The following is a 25115-nucleotide window of genomic DNA, read 5'->3' on the forward strand; positions in this document are numbered from 1 at the left end:
GTTACCCAATTACAAACGAATTAGACATTGCCTTTTGTTTTCAATATATGTACAGTCGACCCCCCCTATAACACTGTTGATAATTCTAATACGTAAACCGTTCACAGCCCGTCACACGTATTTGTAAAATCTAAGTGACTCGTATAACATGGAATTCATATAAAACGGAATTATCAACAGTGTTATAGGGGGGTCGACTGTATTTCAATTTTCGGTTCACGAGAAACGTTAACCAATGTTTTGGTAAACAACAATTACTAGACTTTTTGTGGCATTTAATCTCTCTGTTTTGTCACTCATTAATGTATTCTTGTTATCGCTTATTACCCTTGATATATAAAATGTCCTCATTTTGAGTTCAAGGTCAAGAAAACAAATACAGTTAAGACAAGTTTAATATACATTTTTTCCTTCCTTGTAAAGGAGGATATGCAATGGAATAATAATAATAATAATAGTAAATTACCACTTGCTTCTAACTTATGATAAAATATTAAAACTGTTTTTTTCTTGTATTTTTACTAAAAATAATTTTTTCAAAGTGAAAACTATAATACTTAGTATTTTTAACTGTGTATTTAAATGCCAGGTAGTTTATTTAAGTATCAATGTATATATAATCACGCAGTTGTATAAAACAATGTTTCAAGTATTGTAATTTTACATTTATTACACAATTTAAACATATGACGTAATTGATTTGCTTCGCTTAAACTACTTCCTCTATATGCATAACTAGAGATGATAACATTGTTGGCATATTTCCAAACATATGCGGATTACACACAATAATTTTAGTCATTTTTTCAAAAATTACTTGGAAAATATTCATATTAAACACTATATATTGTTTATCTTCTTATTCTTTAATACATAAAGTAAGAATAAATATAATAAAATGAATACAGGATTCGAAAAATGGAGCGAAAACATCGGAGACATTCGAAATTGATCTTAGTATTTCAAATGAACCAATTACAGGCTTCCAGTTGTGACGTCACACAAGAACGTCCGCAATATAAAACGAACATAGCGCACCAAGCGAGGAGAAGTCGGACTAGCTCGAAGGAGTGAATTGTGTAGTGTGAATATAGTGTACGGTATTTTTTAAGTTCCATCTTTCTGTAGAACCCTCAAATATAGTTTTGTACATCTATAATTACAGGTGAGTTCGTTATTGATCGTCTATTCGTATATAAACCCTTCTATTGATCTGTTTCACAGCTAATTATTGTCCTGTGTGACGTCACACATTTTTATTATACATAATTTTGATACACGTGTATTGTTTGCTTATTGTACTTATTTATCTAATTGTACTAAAGTGATATGAATTGCCTTCATTGTCTGGAGGTGGTCTTTCCTCCTTCATTCATCATTCATTTAATTAATATTTATCTGTATAAAATAGTAATAAAATATAATCACTTTGACTAATTGTGGAATAAAATTATGAGAGAATTAATGTTTTAAAGTATTAAAATTCATGTATAATTCTTAAAATTAAATTTAGATGAATCTATTGTTGTGATTTAATTAATGAGAAATAGATAGGTATAATAATGCAAATCATATAATATATTATTATTAAAATATGTATTTAATGGTATGCATTTTTTAAAAATTCTAATCTAATTTATTAAACAACAAAATTCTGGTATTTGATACAAAATTCTAAACAAAACATGGTTCGTGCACTGTGTATTTGTTTACCGTGCACTTATAACTTTGAAAGAAAATAAGTTTTAAATATTGATTTGTAAAATATTAGTATTTTCTAGGTATAATGAAATAAATATGCTTCGTATTACGTGATGCAAGTAAATTAAATCGTACGCGCTTGCATCAGTAGACTAATTTTAGTATATTTTTATATACTAATCGGTAATTTTAGCAGTTTTTAAATATGTTTTGCGTATTCGTAAATGTTAAACAAATAACAAGTACAGTTTTAGAAATTTATTAATTGAAAATTTTAAAGTTAAACCATCATTCTATTATACTAAATTTTTTTTTTTTTTAATATCAAAAAGAAATTTTTATCTTGTATTTTTTGTAACTGTATTAAGCTAATAATTATGATGTTTATATAAAGACAGGGATATCCTATGTGTAAAACTACGAGGAAAATATGTGTTTAGAAATACGGGGAAAAAATTTAATTGACCGTGAAAAATGAAGTGTTTAATAACAAGATTTTTTTGTACGATAAAAGAATTGACTTATTTCAGTATCAAAATGAGCAACCGGATATGATCTTCATAACCTAGTTTACGAAGTCATCGTCGAGCTATTCAGAAAGAATTGCTGCTTATTTTAACATGTAGACAAACTAATAATAACTGGAACAATGTTTTTTTTTTGTTTTTAAAAATTTTTATTGATAATGTTTTGATCTGTTGTATCAGAAAAACTTGACAAAAAAAAAAAAAAGAGTTAAACTAAAGATGTTTTTGATTTAATGGGTAAAGAAAATTAAATGAATAATATATTGTAATCTCGTAAACTAATTATAAAAACTTATTATTTAAGATGTCGGCTATTTAATTGTCGGCCGAGATAATAAGTTATTTCGAGGCGCTTGCTAAATGCCAAATTCAATGTATTTTGATTGAATCTATCGGTACCAAGTTAATGCACTTTTCTAAATTGACTTTGTTATTAAATGCTGTTAAATTTTACAAATAAATTTACATAAGTAAAATTAAATACAATGTTGTTGTTATATTTATTTTTCAAAATTACTATTTAACAAATATGATATGGTTATTTTGTTGGTATAGATAAAAAGGGCTTCTGAATATGTAATTTAATTTCTGAGAAAGCTGAATTAAAAACAAAAGAAAGGACTGAAAAATATTGTTAATCAGTTTCATTTTGAAAAATATAATCTATATATATAGTAGTCAATTAAAAAAATGAAAAATATAACATCAAAAGTTATAAAATTCTGTTTAATATGCTTCTTTGTTACTTAGTTGTAAAAATAAATGGGAAGAAGTGCCATTAACTTTGGAATCATTTCCTAAGAGATGTTTTTTTCATTCTGAAGGTCATACATTTTGATTTTTATAAAGATAATAGCGAGATGTTAACTTAATACCTTTTTATTAAACTTGTTTATTTGGTTTTTTTTTATAATTATATAACATCATCTTAGATGACATAACTCAATAGATTACATAATAATAATTGTTAAAATTTTAACAAATATTATTTACAAATAAACACAAATTTTAAATACACAATTTGTGTATTTCAAATTATGAAATTTTGCATTTTTGTAAGTCAATTTTCATTTTTTTTTTAATTGTAAAACGCTTTACTAACTAATATCTGGTGAAGAGTTTTATATCTTTATATTTTTATTTTCATAATGAAATTTTTAAAATTGCATATGTAAAGAGTGAGTTTTATTATTATTATTTTTTTAAATANTTATTTTCATGCTTTCTTTTATAAGTTGACATGACCATCTAACATAAATTAAAGTAATTATATTTTATTCAGGAATAACATGAAGGTTTGTTTTAAATTTTTGCACTTTTCTTTTGTGATCTAGATACGTAGCGATCTAAGTATAGGCTAAATGTACTAGACCAGCATGGGGGAAGTGCCTAAGTCTAGACAAATCTATATTTTTAATATTTATATAAAACTGGCAGATAAGCTCGGTGTTGCTCGGGCAAAAAGTAACGATAGCAAAGATTAAGATTATTACATTATAGCCAATCTTACCTGTTTTCACAGAATGCAAGAATTAGGTCCCCCTGTTTCCAGACTAATTAGAAAATTTTTAGATGGGTCTAAAAATATGTTTGATTTTCCGAAAAAATGCAAAAAACTGCATCTGCGCCTGTAAATCTTGCACGTCACTTTCTCTTAACATTTTCATTGAAATTAACACTTCCATTGTTAACAATCTCTCCGTCATGGGGGAATTTCTAAAAATCCATTCTTAGTGTACATTCTCGTGACATACCCTATTAAAACGCAATCAAAAACGCAAAAAACCACATCTAAAATAGCATAATAGAAGCCGAGTTCTTCATGGGAAGCCTTAATCTTGTCCCTCTCCCCTCGGGAAAATTTCAAAAAATCTTTTCTTAGTGTACATTCTCATGTTGTACTGTACCCTGTGTACCAAATTTCAACCTTCAACTCCTAACTGTTTGGGCTCTGCACTTATTATTATGATTATCATCAACCCATCTCAATTATATATATAGATATGGAAATAATAATGAATAAATATGTATTAATAGTATCCTATTTTTATTTGCCATTATCTTGGCATTAAATGCTGGAAATAAGTCAATGTCTAATAAAAATTAAGAGTTTTTAAAATAATGCTTATACATGTCTGAGCTTACATTCTATAAATATACATAGAAATGTGAAATTTCTTTTTAAATATATAATAAAAGGCTATATAAATGGATGATTGGAGGTTATTTATTAATTAAAGAACAAATAGTTAAATTAAAGTAACAATCATAAAGTTAGTTTTAGCTAAAAATTTATTAAATATATCTGAATATTAAGATTTCAATATATTTAATTAGATAATTTTTTAAAAAATGATCTAGTTAATCATAAAATTAACACGATTGCATGTGAAAAATTGAAAACAACAAGCAAAATCTAATTCCATATTTATGTCAGGAAATAAATTTTTAATTCTTTGAGAAATTAAGAATTCTATCAGCAATAATTTGTCAGGAATTTATAAGTAAAATTAAAATTTGGCAAAAGAAATATTCGTGTATTGTAAACACACACAGTATACCTGAGTGCACTCAGGATAAAATTTTAAAATGTGAAGATTCATAGTTTTTTTTAAAACAAATTTCATTCCTAGATATAATTTTTTTTATGAATATAGATTTATAACAAAAACCATTGAAAATTTAAACATTAAATAATTCTACAGGACAAAATTATAAATAGATTTCTACAGATAACATTAATTCAAACTGAATTTATTCAAAAGTTTTTGAACTGGACGTTTTGATAATTAAAAACTGTCGTCAGAAGTAAGGATAATATAAAACCCAAATTTCGTGAGATTCGTATGATGATAGAATACTTACAAAATTTTAAATATGTCGTTATAATTTCAGTTAAACAGGCAAAACAAAAAAATTAGAGTTTTGTATCAAATAGATACAATAATCTAGTTTAAGTAAATACAGTCGAACCCTCTATAACACTGTTGATTATTCCGTTTTATATGAATTCCATGTTGTACGAGTCACTTAGATTTAACAAATATGTGAGCCGTTCACAGTCCAGCACACGTATTTGTAAAATTTAGGTGACTCATACAACATGGAATTCATATAAAACAGAATAATCAACAGTGTTATAGGAGGGTCGACTTGTAGATAATTATTGTTACTACAGATGCAATTTTTATTGCCTGTTCAATGAAATTAACTTTTTACTTTGATGTTTCTAAACATTTACAATTTAAATATATAAATTAAATTAAGATTTTTAATTGTGTCATTTATAGTATTAGTAATTTTATTAATGTATAAATGGTAGTAATAATGGTATTGTGATTCTTTATTACACAAATACATTCAAGATAAATTGAATATTTATTTTTTTGAACCGACATATTCATATATAATAATTTTAAAAACAAACTATGGTATTTGTAAAATTTGTTTTGTAATTATGACTATATATTCCAGATATATATGAAGAATAAACAAAACTTTAATAAACAAGCAAATAAAATCTTTTTAATAGTAATAATTAAAAGCCAGTTTTTCTTTTTAAATTTGTTTGTTGTTTACAAAAATATTGTTGAAAAAATTTAATATAAATGACATTTTTTTTATAAACATCTTGAGACATACAATATTGAAATTACTTGCATATGCTATGGCTGGTTAATGATTCAAAGTGCAAAGTACATTTAGTGTTGCAGATAATTAAGTAGTAAAGATTCATTTTCTATTGAATTTTCGTTATCTATAAGTTACAAAAATTGGACTTTGACAAGAATTTAAAGTAAAATTTTTAATGAATTAAAGTTCATTGATTGATTAAAAAAAAAGACATTTAATAGTATTAATTGAATGTTATATGATGAGAATAATGTTTTAAGGTAGCTTTACAGGCATTTTTTTCCTACATCTTTCGCCTGTATTAAACTAAAACAAGCATTTTTTTTTTTTTTCGAATTCTCAATTACAATAAAAATTAGTGAGGTTGCGGTTGAAGTTTTCAATGCGAAAACGTGAATGTTGGACGTTCAGCACTGCCTTTCCGTAAGCCTAGAAGTTTGACAATGGCATTTAGAACGTCAGTGGAATCATGCTCAACGTTCCAAATGCCATTGTCAAATTTTTATGCTTACAGGAAGGTGGCACTGAACATTCGACGTTCACATTTTTGCATTGAAAACTTTGGCCGCAACCTCGTTATCAATATGTCTGTAATGAAAATCTTCATTTTTATAATGAACTTACAAAACATTCATGTTAAATATATATATGTTATGATTATTGATTTTAAATCATGAATAAATATAATATTTTAATAGTAGGAGAATTTTAATTAGCTTTATTTTAACCTACATTTCAATTAATTAATGTAAGTACTGTACTTATTATTTTTGTTTTTTATTATACTGATTTAATGTTTACAGACATTGCAATCAAGTTTGGATAATTATTTTGATTATAAATTTTATTTTAAATAAATATTAAGACTTATACTAGATATTTTTTCATAATTAATACAGTATTTTCATTTGAATTAATAATTGAATAAACAAAAGATTTTTTTCAAGTATTACTATAAGGGTAGTGTGAGTTATTGAGATTGTTTTTTGAGGAAATACTTTATATATTATCATAACTAAGTTCTGAATAACCTTAGTTTCACATTTTACTACCTGTTATAGGTCAAAAACCTTGAAAAAATATTGCTTCTAGCTATTCTAGGTGCTTCATGCCATTGACCTTGGTACTGAACTCGACGACTGATTTCCGGGATTATTTTCATGCTTTCTTTTATAAGTTGACATGACCTGATTCTTCTTGTAATCACATAATTATATATTCTTTATTATAAAAGTTTTTCCTATTTAAGAAATTTGCTTAAATTATTATGATTTAATTTATTTAAGTCATACTTTATTTATGAATTTTTTATCATTTCCTTTTCAATAGAAAGTATATGTTAATTTTAAATATTTTCTTTTGTTTATTTTTATAGAAATGTCTTTATATTTTAAGAAATATGATCATTCTCCTTGGCCTCCAAATGTCGGAATTTTGGCAATGGAACTATATTTTCCATATCTCTACGTAGATCAGAATGAATTGGAAGTCTTTGATAAAGTGTCAAAGGGAAAATATACCATAGGCTTAGGACAATCCAAAATGGGTTTTTGTACCGATCGGGAAGACATCAATTCGCTCTGTTTGACAGTTGTACATCGACTTATGGAAAGGAATTGTTTAGGATACGAAAGCATAGGAAGATTAGAAGTTGGAACTGAAACCATTATTGATAAATCAAAAAGTGTCAAGACTGTTTTAATGCAGCTGTTTGAAGAAAGTGGCAATACTGATATAGAAGGTGTTGATACGACAAATGCATGCTATGGGGGAACTGCTGCTTTATTTAATGCTGTTTCATGGGTCGAATCTAGTGCTTGGGATGGTGAGTAGTAATCACTTAAATAATAATGTTAATTATTTAACAATTAAAGTCAAATTTACATTTGATAATAAAGTATAATTAATAGATTATTTATAAATTTTAAAATTTTAATCTATAAATGTAAATAAAATGCAAGATTTTTTAAACTAGCCTATAGTTCTTCTAATTTCTTATTGAATTATAGATATTATATGAATGTATAACTGTGATCTTTTTAGAATAAATTTAATTTGAAATATATCAAATGAATAATTTAATCCAATATAAATATGATTTATACATTAATTTGAGTTAGATCAATTAGTAGAAATCAGTTAAGTAATTACAATAGGACCTTTGCCATGTACAGATTCTCCACATGTGATTTCAGGTTTATGCTATTGGCAATTTGAAGGAAAAATAAATGCGTTGAGAATGAATGCGATTGATAGAGAAATGAATTGGTCTGTCACTCATTTTCATTCTGAGAAAGAATTATTACAACTCATTTCTTTGTTTTGCTCTGAACACTGAGATTTGCACCAGTCTTTGTCTACAGTTTTTCTTGCATTGTAACAAAATACCAGTGTTTCTCTTAGTTTCATATATTATTTTGCAAACGTTGCTGTAAAATACAAGGGTAGTGATGCTAATTGGTTCTAATAAGCCGGAGAAAATTCATAAAGCGCGTACTTTAGAGGAAAAAATTAAAATTTTAAACTTAGTTAAAACACAGTCGACCCGCCTATAACACTGTTGATAATTCCGTTTTATATGAATTCCATGTTGTATGAGTCACTTCGATTTTACAAATACGTGATCTGTTCGCAGCCCGGCACACGTATTTGTAAAATCTAAGTCACTCGTACAACATGGAATTCATATAAAACGGAATTATCTACAGTGTTATAGGGGGGTCGACTGTAGATTAAATCTACTTCCAAAAAATTTTTAAAAATAAAAGTAATGCTTTCATGATTTGCAGTATTGTGCTATTTATTATCAATATATTGTTTATTTGCCTTTTTTATAGAAGAAGCACGATGGTTATGGAAATGCTTTATTAATGGGGTGCCATTTTATGCAAATTTCCACTTAAGGTCTTGGAACATATTGATCATATATGGTGGGCCTTTCTGTATAATGAAAAATTTGATAGCAATGTATTTTAAAAAAAAGGAAAAGAGAGGAATGAAAGGATCTAATGAATATAATAGCTTTTTCCGTGATTAAAAGAATGAGTAACTTAATATTTTAAGACTATGGACACTATAAAAAATTAAATTTGACTTTATACTGTCTTATGGCTGTTTTTTTAACATCACAAGATAAGTTGTTTTACTAAATATCTCTTCTGAAATGAGAATTCAAAAATATTTACATTTTCTATGAGTAAAATCAAATATTTATTTTATTTATATGTAAACACCGAAGCCCAAAGTTAAATTAAATTCTAAATAATTTGGTACTGGGGATTGGCTTTAGGTGCCATCTCTTATTAAATTTAATAAATATAATTAAATTAATATTTAATAAATAAATTAGAATATTTTAGAAGAAAAGAATTAGCCTGGAGTCCGGACTTGAACTCGTAACATCTGCTTAACTTGTGGATGCATTGCCATTTATGCTACCCGGACTTCTAGTACCAAATTATTTAGAATTTAATTTAAAATAATAGCGATAAAGTAGCCTGATTTAATGCGGCAGTTGTTTGGCGTATTTGTTTTATTGTTTATCTATTTGTGAATCAAAGTAAAATATTTTCCTTGATAAAATATAGTAATTATTATTCTGACAATTAACTAAGGTGAATATATAATTTCTGTATATCTACATATAAATTTAGCATTCTATCCCATTTTATTTTAATCTGTATTGTCTTAAAAGATAAAATAATTGTAACAAAGTGCCGTTGTTAAACACACAATACATATTATTTAGATTATTTGTTATAATTTAATATAATGAATGTTATAGTTTATTCATTATAATAGTTAATTAATATGCTAATTAAAATCCTTGATGGATTTGACTTTAAAGTAAACTTTATTGTTGATGACCTAAATTAAACAAGATAATTTAACAAGGATATAAATATATAATTCAATGAGGATATAAATATAGATACTTTTCAAACTTCAGACTTTATACATTATACACTAGATAAGATTTTTTTTCTTTACTATAGACTCAACAGTGAATGAAGCTATGACATAATAAAACAAACATTTGATTCGTAATATAGATTACATTCCAAGTATAGTATATGAGGTTGATAATTTAATATCAAGTTATTTACAGTTTTTAATTTCACATAGAATTGAAATTTTCTTGGTAGTGGTTGTTGGTTTTTCTAGTATTGTTTGCACTTGTTTGCATCACAAACTGCATCAACAATTTGTAACTATTTTCATTTTGTTACTCTTCATCCTGTGGACATTAAGAGGATCTTTTAATTAATCATTTCCCATCATGGGTTTGGCCAGATCCATAATGGGATGGCCAGCTGTTGAATTGCAACATCTGACATATCTGGATCATCCACCTCTTGAAAAAATTCTAAGCCAATCAAAATTCTTGAACCTTGCACTTTATAGCATCAGGTCTTTACTGCCTCAACCATCTGGTTGTCTATAAGTTTGTTCCCAGCACTGTCCAAGACAGTGCTGGGAACAAACTTACAAACTGATGCATGAAGTACATGGTAGCACTAATAATCATTTTACTCCCTTTCAGAATCTATTTACTGAAAGAAGGCTGTAATTTTTGATTGTGTGTGTTGTGTGTGTGTGTATACAATCTGGGGGCTTCATGCCATTGACCTTGGTACTGAACTCAACGACTGATTTCCGGGATTATTTTCATGCTTTCTTTTATAAGTTGACATGACCTGATTCTTCTTGTAATCACATAATTATATATTCTTTATTATAAAAGTTTTTCCTATTTAAGAAATTTGCTTAAATTATTATGATTTAATTTATTTAAGTCATACTNAGCAGGTCTTTACTGCCTCAACCATCTGGTTGTCTATAAGTTTATTCCCAACACTGTCTTGGACAGTGCTGGGAACAAACAAACTGATGCATGAAGTACATGGTAGCACTAATAATCATTTTACTCCCTTTCAGAATCTATTTACTGAAAGAAGGCTGTAATTTTTGATTGTGTGTGTTGTGTGTGTGTGTATACAATCTGGGGTCGTCAACATTCCAATATGCTATTTGGAACATCTTTTTATTTTATCATAAAATAGCATAGGCTTTGTCATGCTGTAGTACAAAAGTTTACAGTACATAATCCATAAAGGTGGTGACACTGCATTACAAAATAAACTGGCAATTGTGCTAAAATTTGGATAAATGTTGAAACAATAACTATTGACAACAAAAGAAAACTAATTTATACATATACAGATTCTATTACAATGATCACATTTGGAAAGGTTAAATAAACTGTTATTAAAATAGTAAAACTGACATTTTTATTAGTGATATTTGCTAAATTGAAATAATTTTTTGTTTCTGCAATATCCTCCTTTGGATATTGCAGAAAAAAGGAAAAATTTGGGGAGGAATGTATGAAAAGCACTTATTGGATTGTGAGAAAATGTTAACTGTGTTTTGTAAAGAATAGATTTTAAACTGTTTCGGGTCAGTGTTTTATATCTTAAATTTTTTTAATTGTCAGTATTGGCTATATATATTGTTTGTAGTCCAAAGAGTGAATATTTTTTTCTCTTCCAAAATGCATTACTGCCATAACAAGTGCGATTAAAGTGTTTTGAATGAATGGTTCTTGATGCATAATTAAGACTTAGCCAACTGTCATGCACTTCACATTTCTTAAGTGCTAAGGCATGTATGTATTACTGTTTTTGAACCCATTTAGAACAATTGTTACAATTTAGAAGTAGCTTTCTTAATTAATTGATTATGTACAGTGTGCAGTAATAACTGAAATAAAATTATTTACTTTATTAAGGTTTCTGACTTGCATTTTATTAAATATGCTATAGGTTAGAAGGAAAGTATTTCTGATCCTATGTTTGCAGGGACATATTTTTATCAGAATAGTCTATAGAACAACATTTACAGATTGCAGAATATGTTCTATGGCTTATTAATAAAACTCCTTGTTTTCAAAGGTTTCATTGGCGAGCTTACATTTTACATAAACACTTTACAGTACATTGACTTTAAAATTAAAAAAGGCAATACATTTTTTATTAATTTTATTTACATATTTAATTTTATTAGCAAAATGCATCCTGTTAGATAGTTTGTAAATAATATCTGAAATTTGATACTAATATCATTCTTTTCTTTATCTTAAATGTAAATTGGATTATTTTGTAATAATGTTCATACAAAAGAACTGTGATAAATTTTATAAATTTCAAATTTTAATGTTTTTTCTTTTGATTTAAAATTGTTCCATAAAATTAGATGCATGCTGTAAATATTTTAAGATAGCAGACAAGCTTGGCATTGTTCCGGCAAAAAAATAACAACAGCAAAGATTAAGATTATTAGATTATTTTGTACTTCTGACCCTTGTATAATATTATGTTATGGTATTTGATTTATATTTACAAAGGTTATGTTATGTAAGAGTTTATCAAGCAGAGTGTCCAATCTAATATATTTTAAAAATTCTTTAAATTGTGTACAGTAGAGGAATGAAGAATTTTTAAACAGTGTTAGATTGGTCATTCGGTATGATAAACCCTTACGTAAGATAACCTTTACAGTTATATAGCTGATTGTACCTGTTTTACTGGGTGCAAGAATTAGGTACCACACTCTTCCAATGATAATTAGAGAAATTTTAGATGGGTCTAAAAATATGTTTGATTTCTTGCAAAAATGCATCTAAAATAGTACAGTAGAAGTCTTGTTCTTCAGGAAAATCCTTAACCCTCTCCTCCTCTGGGAATTTCCAGAAATTTGTACTTAGTGTGCATTCTCATGGCATACTCGAACTCAATACCAAATTTCAACTTTTAACTCCTAAACATTTGGGCTCTGTTCTTATTATCATCATTATTATTATTATTAACCCGTCTCGATTATATTATAAGATTCGCGACTTTTTAAAATTATATTTTAACTTTATTATCTGTAATTTTTAAACAAATTTTTATTATATAGGTCGCTATGCATTAGTAGTTGCTGGAGACATTGCCATTTACGCCAGTGGTAACGCTCGTCCAACTGGAGGTGCTGGAGCCATTGCAATGTTAGTTGGACCAAATGCACCACTTGTTTTCGAAAGAGGTGATATTCAATACTTATTTATAAATGTATATGTTATGATTTATATTTTCATTATTTTAGTCTAATATTTTAATAAATTTTATTTTATTGTTTATAACTGGTTCTCAAACTGTGGGGTATGCTTTTCCTAATGAGATTCTCTCTAAGAGGTACAAAGAAATGCAATATTAGTGTTTATTTTTGAGTTCAACTCCTACACATACTCAATATTCTTATCTTTAGTTTCAATATAATGTAGCATTAAAAACTTTCCCAATTTCTATATTTCATTAATATTATTACATTACAAATTGTAATGTAACTTGTAATGTACAAGTTAACATTACAATTATGACTACAATTCAAAATTTGATTTCATTTAGTGGTATATCTGTATACTACAGTCGACCCCCCCCCTATAACACTGTTGATAATTCGGTTTTATATGAATTCCATGTTGTACGAGTCACTTAGATTTTACAAATATGTGTGCCGGGCTGTGAACGGCTCACGTATTTGTAAAATCTAAGTGACTTGTACAACATGGAATTCATATAAAACAGAATAATCAAGTGTTATAGGGGGTCAACTGTATTTTACTTTTATTTGAAATATAATTGTTTACTATAAAAACCTGTAATGAAATCTTAGAATGCATCTTAATCTAATAAATAAAAAAATACTGTAAGTTAGTATGAATTTATTAAATGTATAGGGCAGGGATGGCAAACCTTTTTGAACCTGCATGCCATGTAATTAGCATACTTAGCTTTAAAGATGTTTATGCGTGTCAAAGTTTTAGTCTTTAATTTCTTTAAATATCATGATTCAAATAAATACACTTTAATTCAAATAAATGTAAAGAAGCTGATTGAAAAAAGGATGATCAGGTGATGATAAATCGGAAGGATGATTGAAAAAGACAGATGATAAATCAAAATAATATACGTTACATGCCAGACATTTCTCCTGCCATACCACTTCGGCATGCGTGCTATAGGTTTGTCACTCCTGGCATAAGGGATGAAGAATTTTTTACAGAAAAAAGGGATACTACTTTAATATACAAAGTTTATTTTTGAAAATTTTACAAAAATTAATATTAAAAAGTTTGAGTACCACTTATCTAAAAAGAATAAAGTAGTAAATTTATATATTATATTGATAATTATTATGAAAACTATATAAAATATCTTATCTTATTGAGAAATCTTTTGTTTTGCAGGGCTTCGTGCATCTCACATGTCTCATGTATACGACTTTTATAAACCAGATATGAATACAGAATATCCATGTGTTGATGGACAGTTATCTGTAAAATGCTATGCAAATGCATTAGATAAATGCTATGATGGATTTTGCAGAAAAGCTAAAAATGTATTAGGTAATAAGTTTTGGCTATATTAAATGTAAATTATTATTTATTGAGGGGGTTAGTTAAATATCACTGCCCCTCATCATATCTTAATATTCATTAAGATAAACATCTTAATGAATATTATTTGAAAACTGCAGGGATTTAATTATAAATAATAAAAATTTGAAAGCGTTAAGCAGTGTAATTACAATAAAAAAAATCAAATTACTTTTAACATAGATGACAAAAAAAGTTATATTTTTATTATAATGAAGTTTTTGTGTTTCATAATGTTGCATTAGAGATTCAATTTTGCACATATAAAATAAAATTATTATTAAGTTTCAATAAACATTACTGATGAATATAAAATTTTGACTTGAAGCTATACAAAATATCTTAAAAGTAAGTTAAAACTTGGTGATTGATCTTGAATTTCTCTAATAAACCTATCACAAAGGTTTTATTCAATAATGATTCCTGGAGGGGTGTCAGGTAACACAACACTTTTTATAAAAAAAAAAAAAAATGACTCCAAATTAGATTCTATCAGATATCACAATTTAAATTTCAGTCACAAGACTATATTTTTAAATTTGTCATTGTGCTGCACACAATTGTTTTACAAATTGAATATATTTGATTCTGCCTGTGATAATTGTGGATTCTTAACAACAATTCACATCATCTCGCTTTAAAAACAGCAAAATTTATATAAGTCAACTGAAAATGTTAATTAAATAAAAGTTATTTTAGGCTCCATTTACGGATTACAAACTGATTAAACACGTTTGAACCCTTTTAAAAATTTACCTGGCTTAATTGCTTTTTCATGTAGCTATATGTGATATTAGTTCATGATTGTGGCATTATATGTCAATAGTAGTAGTAATTATTCAGAAAACTGTTGATGTTATTAACATAATATTTTAATAAATTATGCAAAACAAATGAATTAACAAATTTGCAAATTTGCTAATTCATGTGTTTTGCTTATTAAAATGCTGTGTTAATGTCATTGACTGAGTTTTCCTAATAATAATTATATATGATATTCATCTTGTAAGATATTTTTTGAACATTATAAAGTTAATTATAAAAAAATTATGTTTGTTATAAGATTATTAATAAATATTTGTTTTATATGATTAAAACAATATCAATTTTATATTTTTTAAATTGTTATTTATTTTATACATGCTTATACATGTTTTTATGTATGTTTTAAAGTAGAAAATAAACCAGATTTTTAATAAAACGTTTATTACATTAGTATAGTTGTTTATAGAAGGCTATCTTCAAAGTAAGTTTCTGCCTGTGTCCATGTGTCCATACCACTTGTGAAAACAGTACTTGAAGCTATTTTTTGTGATGTCTTTAATAGCTCTAGTTTAGCTCCGGTTCAGTGAAAATTTGACCAAAAAGGGCATAATAATGTTTTCTCAATTTCTTTACTGCCTTTATTTTGTCCCTGCAAATTTTTATCTGTTCTCTAAAACAAGAGAAGTGCATATTACAATAAACAGTAAAGTGAAAATCATAGCAACAAATACAATTAAAGACATTAAAAGTAAATGGAAATTGCTTTCAGAGCTTCTTTTACAAATGGTACAGTATATAGCAGAAGGTGTACAGTATATAGCAGAAGGCAAAAGATTATTTAACTCTGTAGGTAGTATGATATAAGAGTTTGTATGTTGCATAATAAAGATAATATCATAGTTTATAATTAAATTCGAATAAACTTCAATATTCATTTACATCTAAGTATATTGCTAATTATCATCATATATCTCTAAGAAAATAAATTTTGGATAATGATCCTAAAGTAGGCAAATTTATATAGTTAATTTCCGTAGTTTGGTAATATTTTGTGAAATGTTTTCTTTAAAAAAAATTCTAGTTTATATAAACTTGTTAGTTCAAAGTAATTATTTTTTGAAGTAACTATTTCTTATATTATTTTAAAGCATATTTTTCTTTGTTTTGAAGTTAATATTTTGATAGACCAAGATTTTTATAACTTATACAAAAAAATAACCTTTTTTTTATATATTTCATGTAGGTATTAATCAGTTCACACTCAATGATTTGGATGCTGTTGTATTTCATGCACCGTACTGTAAACTTGTTCAAAAATCACTAGGACGTTTGGTTTTTAATGATTTTTTGAGGGATCCAACTCCAGATATGAAGGAAAAATACAAAGGACTAGACAGTTATAGGTAAGAATTTTGTTAATGTTTAAAACTATATCAAGTTAGTATTAGTTTTTTACGACTTCTAATACATTAATTTAAACCCGTCATTGTAAATATATATCTTTTTTATGTAGGAATTTGTTGCTCGAAGAAACATATTTTAATAAAGATGTTGAAAAGGCTTTCGTAGAACTCAGTAAAGAAGTATTTAATGTCAAAACAAAACCAAGTTTATTGGTTGCAAATGAAGTGGGCAACATGTATACTCCATCTCTGTATGGATGTTTAGCATCATATATTGCTAAGTAAGTTTAAATATTTGTTTTAAATTAATTTCTTAAAATATTGTATGAATGAATGATATATAAAATGACAAATTAAATAAATATTATTTTAAGATTTTTGACTGACTAAAAACTGGTTTTATAGTGATGAAACTTACTGTAAAAAGTTAAAGGAAAAAATTAAGTCTAGAATCACGTTGCCATTGAAATTAATATACTTAATAATATACAACAATCATGACTGCTAACAATACAATATTACTTCTGAAATTAATAAAATAAAAGATGATGATTTTATTATTATTATTATTAACATATTTCCATGGCATTTGATTATTTGTTACTTTGTTAGTAGTGATGATTAGTAATAATGCATCTATGGTTGCTGTATATCTATTCACATATGTTAAAAGATAATAATTAAAATGAAAGATTACTATTTACATATTAAAACGTATAGAATGAGAAAATGCATTATTAATTATTAGATTGATTTATTACAAAATGAAATTTCTTGTGCAAACTGTTTCATATTATACATATTAGTATTGTAAAGTAAAAATTTCTTAATTAATTAATTCAATCATAAAAGAATCGGTACGGTTAACTGTTTCCTAATTAACAATACTTTACTCGAAATTAACTTAAATCAGGTCAAGGAAATTTTTAATTAAACAAATAGCAGATTTTATATATCATTAATTAATTAAATTAATTACAAAAAATAAACTGTATTTATATGATATATAAATTTAGAAAAATTTATATATTATATGCAGTGGTATTTTCGTAAATATATATAATAGTTTGCACAGGATTAGTTTCTATGCTTAATGTAAAATAATTCTATACTATGGGAGGATATTAATTTAAATAGTATATTTTTTTATTAAAGATATTTAATTACATAAATTAACTTCACATTTTAATTTAAGAATTTTTGATTTTATTTTATTGTGATCTTTATACAGAGTTTGCTATTCATTTAGTTTATAATTCTCTACAACATAATTTACTACAAAGGATTATTTAGAATTTTTTGAAATTCCAATAAACTGTGCATAGAATATATTGATATATACATGTTGTCTGGATTTTTTCAAATACAGTTGCTTTGCTGTTATTTATTATTCAGTTGTGAGCATTTAATGTCATTTTATTTCAATGGCAAAGGACATTTCTGTGTCAAGCATAAAATTGACACCTTAAAAAATAAAAAAAATGCCTAATTAACAACTTATGATATTGATGGGAAACTTGTTTTTGGGAACAAAATAAGTCCAAAGTAGCAAAAAATTACAATAGGATTTTGTCTATAACTGTACGTAATGGGAAACTCTACTGTTTCTGATTTATAAACACGTACATTGTAATTTTAATAATACAAATTGCATTATGTTGTTGTTTAATCGTATTTAATATCAATTAAATAAAATATTTTAAATCAATAGCCTATTAAAATAATTACTAATACCTTTTTTTTAAAAACAATTTAGAAGAAAATTCTTCACACTTCACCTTTATTATTAAAATTATAATTATTTTTTTTAAAAGTTGGATTTTATATATTTAATAGTTTTAAAATATTTTTCTATTCATTATCACTGATGTATTGATTGCTTGTTAAACTTCTTTTAAAAAAAAATTTGCATTTTATTTCTCTTTATTTCCATAAAATGTAGTAGCTAAAGAACTAACGATTATCTTTAACAATAGTTTTCTAAAATCTCTCTCTTATTACACTTCTATTTATTATATTACAGAAAGTAATGTCTTATTCTAGTGTAATAAATATGCTTTTTGATTTTGTTTCTTGTAATGTGTGTGTATTTTAATAATTTATTAATGTATTAAGAAATTAGAGAAATATTTTTTGAATATTTCTAAATTACTTTCTTATTTTTTTTTTATTTAAAATTTATAAAAATGTGCTGTCAGGCATAAAATATTTTCATATATATGTTGTGATGAAATAATAATTTAAAGTCTCATATGAATTTAAAAAATATAAATATCAGGTAACCAAATAAATAATGTCGTATGTTGAAATGTGAATAAAAATACTTGTATTTTTTGTTTAAAATAATTTTATTCTTAGAAATATTCACCTTCATATTCAATTACACTTTCCCAATGAAAAGGCAGTTTGAAAATACCATTTTTAGCATTAAAAATTGAGTTACTTTTTGTTTTATAGCTGTGTGATTTATAAATTTTCCATGCATACATTTATCCAAAGATAAAATAATATGATAATCTGTAGTCATCAGAATAGGAAGAATGAGATAAAAGTTTCAATCCCAATTGCATTATTTTGTTTCTTGTAATTTCTGCAACATGTGGGCAAACTTTAAAAACAAAACACCCGCGACGATTTGCCAAAGATGGCTGTTTTTGCCGTAATTTGTCTCATACTCTTTGTAGCTGCTCACTGTACAAATCTGCTATGAGGGTTTGACCAAGTCTAAGTACTCACAATAAACAATACCCCTCAAAATCCACCAAACATAAAGGAAGATCTTTTTTGGGAGTCATTGAAATTATTTATAAAATTGGTTTATTCAAATAGTCAAACTGTCCCTCCCATTGGGAAAGTGTAATTGAATGTAAACGTGAATATTTCAATATACATATACACACACACACTTTGTGGTCTAATAATACATTTTTATAAAATATTTTGTTTCTTCAAAAGTTACTTACATAGAATAATTCAAATAACTTTTTATCTTTGATTTAATAATTCTAGTATTTATATTAATCTTTTTTTCTTTTTGTTTTAGTCATACATGCGAGCATTTGGCTGGGAAACGGGTAGGCATGTTTTCTTATGGGTCTGGAATGGCAGCTACAATGTATTCTCTATATTTTGTCAATGATGCAAGTCCGGGTTCTGCTCTTGATAAACTCCACAACAGTTTAAGCGATATTCGTAGTAGACTCGACTCCAGGAAGAAAGTAGATCCTTCAGAATTCACTGCAGTATTAAAACTTCGTGAGGAAACTCATCATAAAGGTTTGCTTCCATTTTTCTCTTGCTTTTATCTGCAATTGATATTCATAATCAAAATTTCTATTGGTTACTGTCAATTCAATCAGTTCAGAAAAATTATAAAATCATCATTAAGTCAATTTATTTTTACAAAATTTAACCAAAAACTATAATTTGGCTTTTATGTAGTATGAAAATATAGTGTGTATTAATTCTTTTCACCTTTTGTGTGCATGCAGGGGCATTCATTTATATTCTGATTGAATTCCAGATATATAAAATAGTGGCAAAAAAAGAACTTCTGTATATTCTTATATTATTGCTCACCCAACTTGACTTGGCTTGTCCAAGAGATAAATTTGCCAAATCCTTAGTATACTTGATATGAAAAAGGGGATTCACTCAGACATGGTCCAGATTACATGCAACTCTGGTTTGGTTCATTGGTGGAACCAACTAAACTACCTCTAGCGTGAATCTTGGTCAGTGGTGCCTGCAGACTATCAAAAAGGGGGATATAAGCTATAAAAAAGAGCATCATACATTATACAAGGAGCTTAAAATTCTGTGATTCAGTGTTGGACGGTGCTACCGCAAGGTGACACTGGTTGCAATTGGGGCTAACTTGGCCTTAAAACAAGGAACATTCCTTGTTTTCAACTTTTGATCAGCATACAAATAAGTTGTATGGGACAATGGACAAATATCATTCATTAGTTTCTTTTATATTTGTGGAATTGGCTAGAAGTCGTGAATTTTCTATTGTTAATGGAATTTGGGAATTAGGAAAAGGACAACACAGATGAAAAGAGGGGCACATGCCCAAGTACCTCAATGTACAGTCATCACTGACTACAGTTGACAAATTGAAGGCTTAAGTCTATTATGTGTTTACACATTCAATACTGTCAATATTTGTATTTCAATTTTGTTACTAATATTTGTTTTCTAGAATATAAATCGATGTTAAAAATAGATTGATTCAACATTGCTTTTGAAGTGTTACTCTTTCCAAGATGTGTGTTAAAACCTTATTGAAACAATAAAAGTTTTGGTGGTTGCAATAAAGGAGAGGTTGTTTTTTAATGAAGAATTCATTGATACTAATAAATCTACTGTTTGAAATGTTACAGTTACTTGTCTGTCTGGCATTTGCCATAAGTATGAATGCTTGTTTGAATGATTTAACATTGCCATTGTGGATTTATGACAACTGCTTATATAAAATATTTTAACGAAGAATATAAGTGAATAATTTAAATGTTAAATATTCAATTTTTAAGAAGTTTTTTTTCTTTTGTAGCACCTTATGTTCCAAAAGGAAATATTGAAGATCTTTTTCCGGGAACGTGGTATCTTACGCACGTAGACGAAATGCACAGACGTCAGTATGAACGTAAACCATTAATAGAATTAAATTCACACCAAAAACATTTTCCTCCATTCGTATCAAAGGTAATGAAGTGATAAATATAACTGATAACTCTAATAAAAACATATGTAATTCAATTACAGTATTTTTTTTTTATAATGAGTTTTAACATATTCACTACTGATGTGCATTCTTGTCGTGAAAAACTTTTATATCAACCAGTTGATATTTTCATATGTAATACAGTGATACTTCGGTTTTCGGTGATAATCCGTCAAAAAAACAATCTGCAAAATCTGAAAGTGATGAAAACCGGGGCAATTATTTCCATATGAATCAATGTAAATCCAATTAATTCGTTCTAGATGCTCCAAAATACATACCAAAAACACGTTTTATAGAGAATAAATATAATGTTTAATACTAAAAACAATAGGAAATTGTAGTATTAGCACTTGCAATCAATAAAAAAAAAAAAAACAAACACTGGAAAACAATGGAATTGTTTGGCTAGATTCATGGGGTAATGCCCACAAATGAGAAACAATGCCACGATGAGCAGGAAAATGTGTGCATCGCCTTTTGTTTTCACAAAATTAGCAGTGAGGTCGTGGGTACGCTGGGGAAACCCGAGAAAACCGATGAAAACCGAGACAAATTTTTCATTTGAAAAAACCGACGATAATTGAAGTTAATGAAAACTGAGATATTACTGTACTTTATAGTTTTTTCAATTTTAGAGACATTTTAAAGCAAGGAAGTTTGTCTGATAGTATGATTGTGTTTCAGTATAAAATGCAATATCATTTAGAAAATAACTTTCACTGTGTTTCAGTTGATATCTTAGAAACAGATTTGTTTCTAAGATATAAATGAAATCCATCTAACAAACAAAGTGATAATTACAAATATATTCTAGGGTCTTCCTCGGGTGTTCTATCCCGAGGAAGACCCTAGAAGTGGGTCAAAAACGTTTGTGTTATGTTTTTAAGTAGTAACTGCAAAGCTATACAAGATTAGTGCGACATATTTGAAATAAATGAATATTTTTTTGACCTTATTACATAAAATATGTATATTTATAATTTGATTTTTATCATCAGATTTAGGTGCAACTTAATTTATAACATTCCTCGGAATTGACACGCTGATCTGATTTTTGTTGATTTTTTTTGAAAAGTTAGTTTTATGGTTATTAAAGAATTTAATGTTAAATCCTGAAGAAGACGAATTTGGCAGCTGTTATGTCTAATTATTTCATAAAGTGTATTGCGGCTACAAATTGCATATTTATCAAATCTGTAAACATTGATTATCGACATCAAATAAACCGTCAATTAAAATTTACTGCTTGTTTCTATATTGTTTATAACACACGCAAATTTAGTTTAAAAATTACTTGAAACTATAAATTGTTTGAAAGATTAGCCACATATTTAGTGAATATCTGTATATAATTATAGATATTTACTATAATTATATACAGATATTCAGCGGTTCAAAACTGTAGAAGTTATTTTCTAAATAACGCAAACTTTACCGTGCCTTAAATAAAATTCTGTACTTAGTATTTTTATTTTGATTGAAGAAAAATGTGAAGCTGGCTTAAAGTACATTAATGGTATATAAGGAAAACATATAAGTACGAATATTTGTCAAGACTGAATGGAGTTGAATCTTATATGCAATATTCAAGATTATTTTATCTTCCTAATGTTTTATTTTTAAAAGAATTAATAAAAAGCATTTTATAATACAAATAAAGCATTTTATATTTGTTGAAGGAACAGAAGTGTCTTGAATGATTTTAAAATAACTGTTCTTAAGAAAAACATGAAAGCATCACGTGTCGAAATATCATATACTTATATTGTGAAATTTTACCAGCAAATATATTTGTATGATAAGTTTTAAGATGATTATTTGAAAATATTCGGCATATTTTTAGATTATTTAAAAAGTAATTGACATTTGTATTAATTCATTAAGATTCTTGTAATTTGAAAACAGAATGAATATTGTACTTATTTGCATTATTCATTACTTTTCTTTATTTCTATAAGTGAAAGGTATGTAATTTATTTTACTATTATTTTGTTTAAAGAATTATTCATTTATTTTTGATATTTTTAATTATTATTATTTTTTAATCAGTTTCAACTGTCTCTTCTTTATTTTCGTTTGCCTTATTCTAACATAAATTTTTCTATAATAATACTTTACAAAATTACTGTAAGATATTATTATTATTATTATTAATATATTTAGGAATGTGTATGAAACTATATTAAAAACTTAATTTCTACTCTTTGAAGGTAAATTTGCGTTTTTTTTTTTTTTTCTTTTTTTCTATCGGTATCATAGCATTCATGTAAAGTTGCATGCACTATGTCAGTAGATTATTGAGGTTTTTTGTGATTTGCAAGTAAAAATTGATGTAAAGTACAGTGAACAATCATCTTTTATGATATATATATACTTCCATTATACCAACTTTAAATTTTATTAAATTTATAATACATTTTCTTGAATGTTTAATTCGGTATTATAAATATAATTTTCATTGTTTTCTTATCAAGAGTTATTTGCTCACCGTTTAAATTTTATTTAATAGGAACAGACTCACGATATAAGAAACCACATCAACATGACGAACGAAGAGAAGAACGGTCTGTGTCGAATCTCAAACGGGCAAGAACGAAAAATACTGGTGACGGCCGAAGTTCAACTCGCTTGATTGATTACGTTCTATTGATTTCTTAGTAAATTTAGTTATTCCAAGAAGTTGGACCATTTATATATCCGAAAATATGATAGTATTTAGGGTTATAAGGTAAAGTGTTAAGATTTTTCATTATTTTTCAAAAAAAAATAATGTAAATATTCAAATGATTATATTTATGGACCATAGATTTATAACAGTTGCATAATGTCTACCTACCTTTTTTTTTCTGTTAGAAATTTAAAATTATTTTCCATGCATTTAGTAAGCCAGGAGAGTATAAAACTTCTTATTTATTTTCATTGTTATTGTCTATTTGTTACATGTATTTAAAAAAATAGTATCAGTTATATAATATTAATATAATGAAAAAGAATAATATAAATTATAGTTTATTCTTTTCTCTTGTTTTGCGGTGTTTTTTTATAATTCAGTATATTAGGGTGCGTAAAGGTAGTTAAATGTTTATAATTATAAATCTGATTTTAAGATATATAAAATGGGAAAGATGTTTTTATACACAGAATATATAAAAGTTTTTTGTATATAATTAAGTGATTTTAATTAAAGAACTAATAATACCTTTAATTGTATGAATTATTATTATTATTATTTTTTTCTGTAATAAAATTAAAGTGTAAATTTTTATAATTAAAAATGTAGTTAAATAATTTACTGGAGTTAAAATAATGAAGTAAAAAAAAATTAAACTAATACTCTAATTTTTTTTTGATTTAAATAAATATATAATTTGTACTTAAAAAAATTGCAAATGTGATCATTTCTACAGTAGTTTAAAGTTTAAATTAATAAAAATCGGGCTCACATCTGTGTAGTTTATGTTGATCTTAAGGAAAAATGCTTCAGTGAAGCAGGATGGCGCCTTATATAATAGATATTAATCACCAGAAACCTCGATTCAAAAGTAAGTTACTTAAGAAGCAAAACTTATTCAAACCTATTGCTACTTATTACAATAAAATAAATAGAATTAGTATGATTTTTATGTATAATTACTGTATTTCTGATGATAATCACCACCATTTCTGGGCAATCTTACTGTAATAAAACTCTATATACCATCAACTAATATATTGATACAACCTTCACTATTTATGAGAGATTTTCTGGAACAATACAAGCTCAAAATTATTACAAATACATTTGTTTTTGTGTTGAATTATTTATAATCAACATTAAGCAATCAAATGAAAACAAATAAAAATATTCCTAGTTTGAGTTTGTTTATAACATTTCAAAT

At 26.3% G+C, this 25115-nt stretch overlaps 1 protein-coding gene across 1 annotated transcript; it reads left to right on the plus strand.

The window, feature by feature from the left end:
* The first annotated feature begins 1024 nt into the window (after nucleotides 1-1024).
* LOC111619087 (hydroxymethylglutaryl-CoA synthase 1-like) lies at nucleotides 1025-24241 on the plus strand. The gene is made up of 9 exons (XM_023360745.1): nucleotides 1025-1165; nucleotides 7237-7686; nucleotides 12822-12947; nucleotides 14152-14310; nucleotides 16349-16508; nucleotides 16619-16789; nucleotides 19552-19784; nucleotides 21064-21215; nucleotides 23747-24241. Exons 2-9 carry the CDS (start codon nucleotides 7239-7241, stop codon nucleotides 23867-23869), a joined length of 1572 nt encoding a protein of 523 aa, XP_023216513.1. The 5' UTR covers nucleotides 1025-1165; nucleotides 7237-7238; the 3' UTR covers nucleotides 23870-24241.
* The last annotated feature ends 874 nt before the right edge of the window (nucleotides 24242-25115 follow it).

Source organism: Centruroides sculpturatus, unplaced genomic scaffold (genome assembly GCF_000671375.1).
Source record: "Centruroides sculpturatus isolate CEXI.00-Female unplaced genomic scaffold, Cexi_2.0 scaffold170, whole genome shotgun sequence".
Classification (NCBI taxonomy): domain Eukaryota; kingdom Metazoa; phylum Arthropoda; class Arachnida; order Scorpiones; family Buthidae; genus Centruroides; species Centruroides sculpturatus.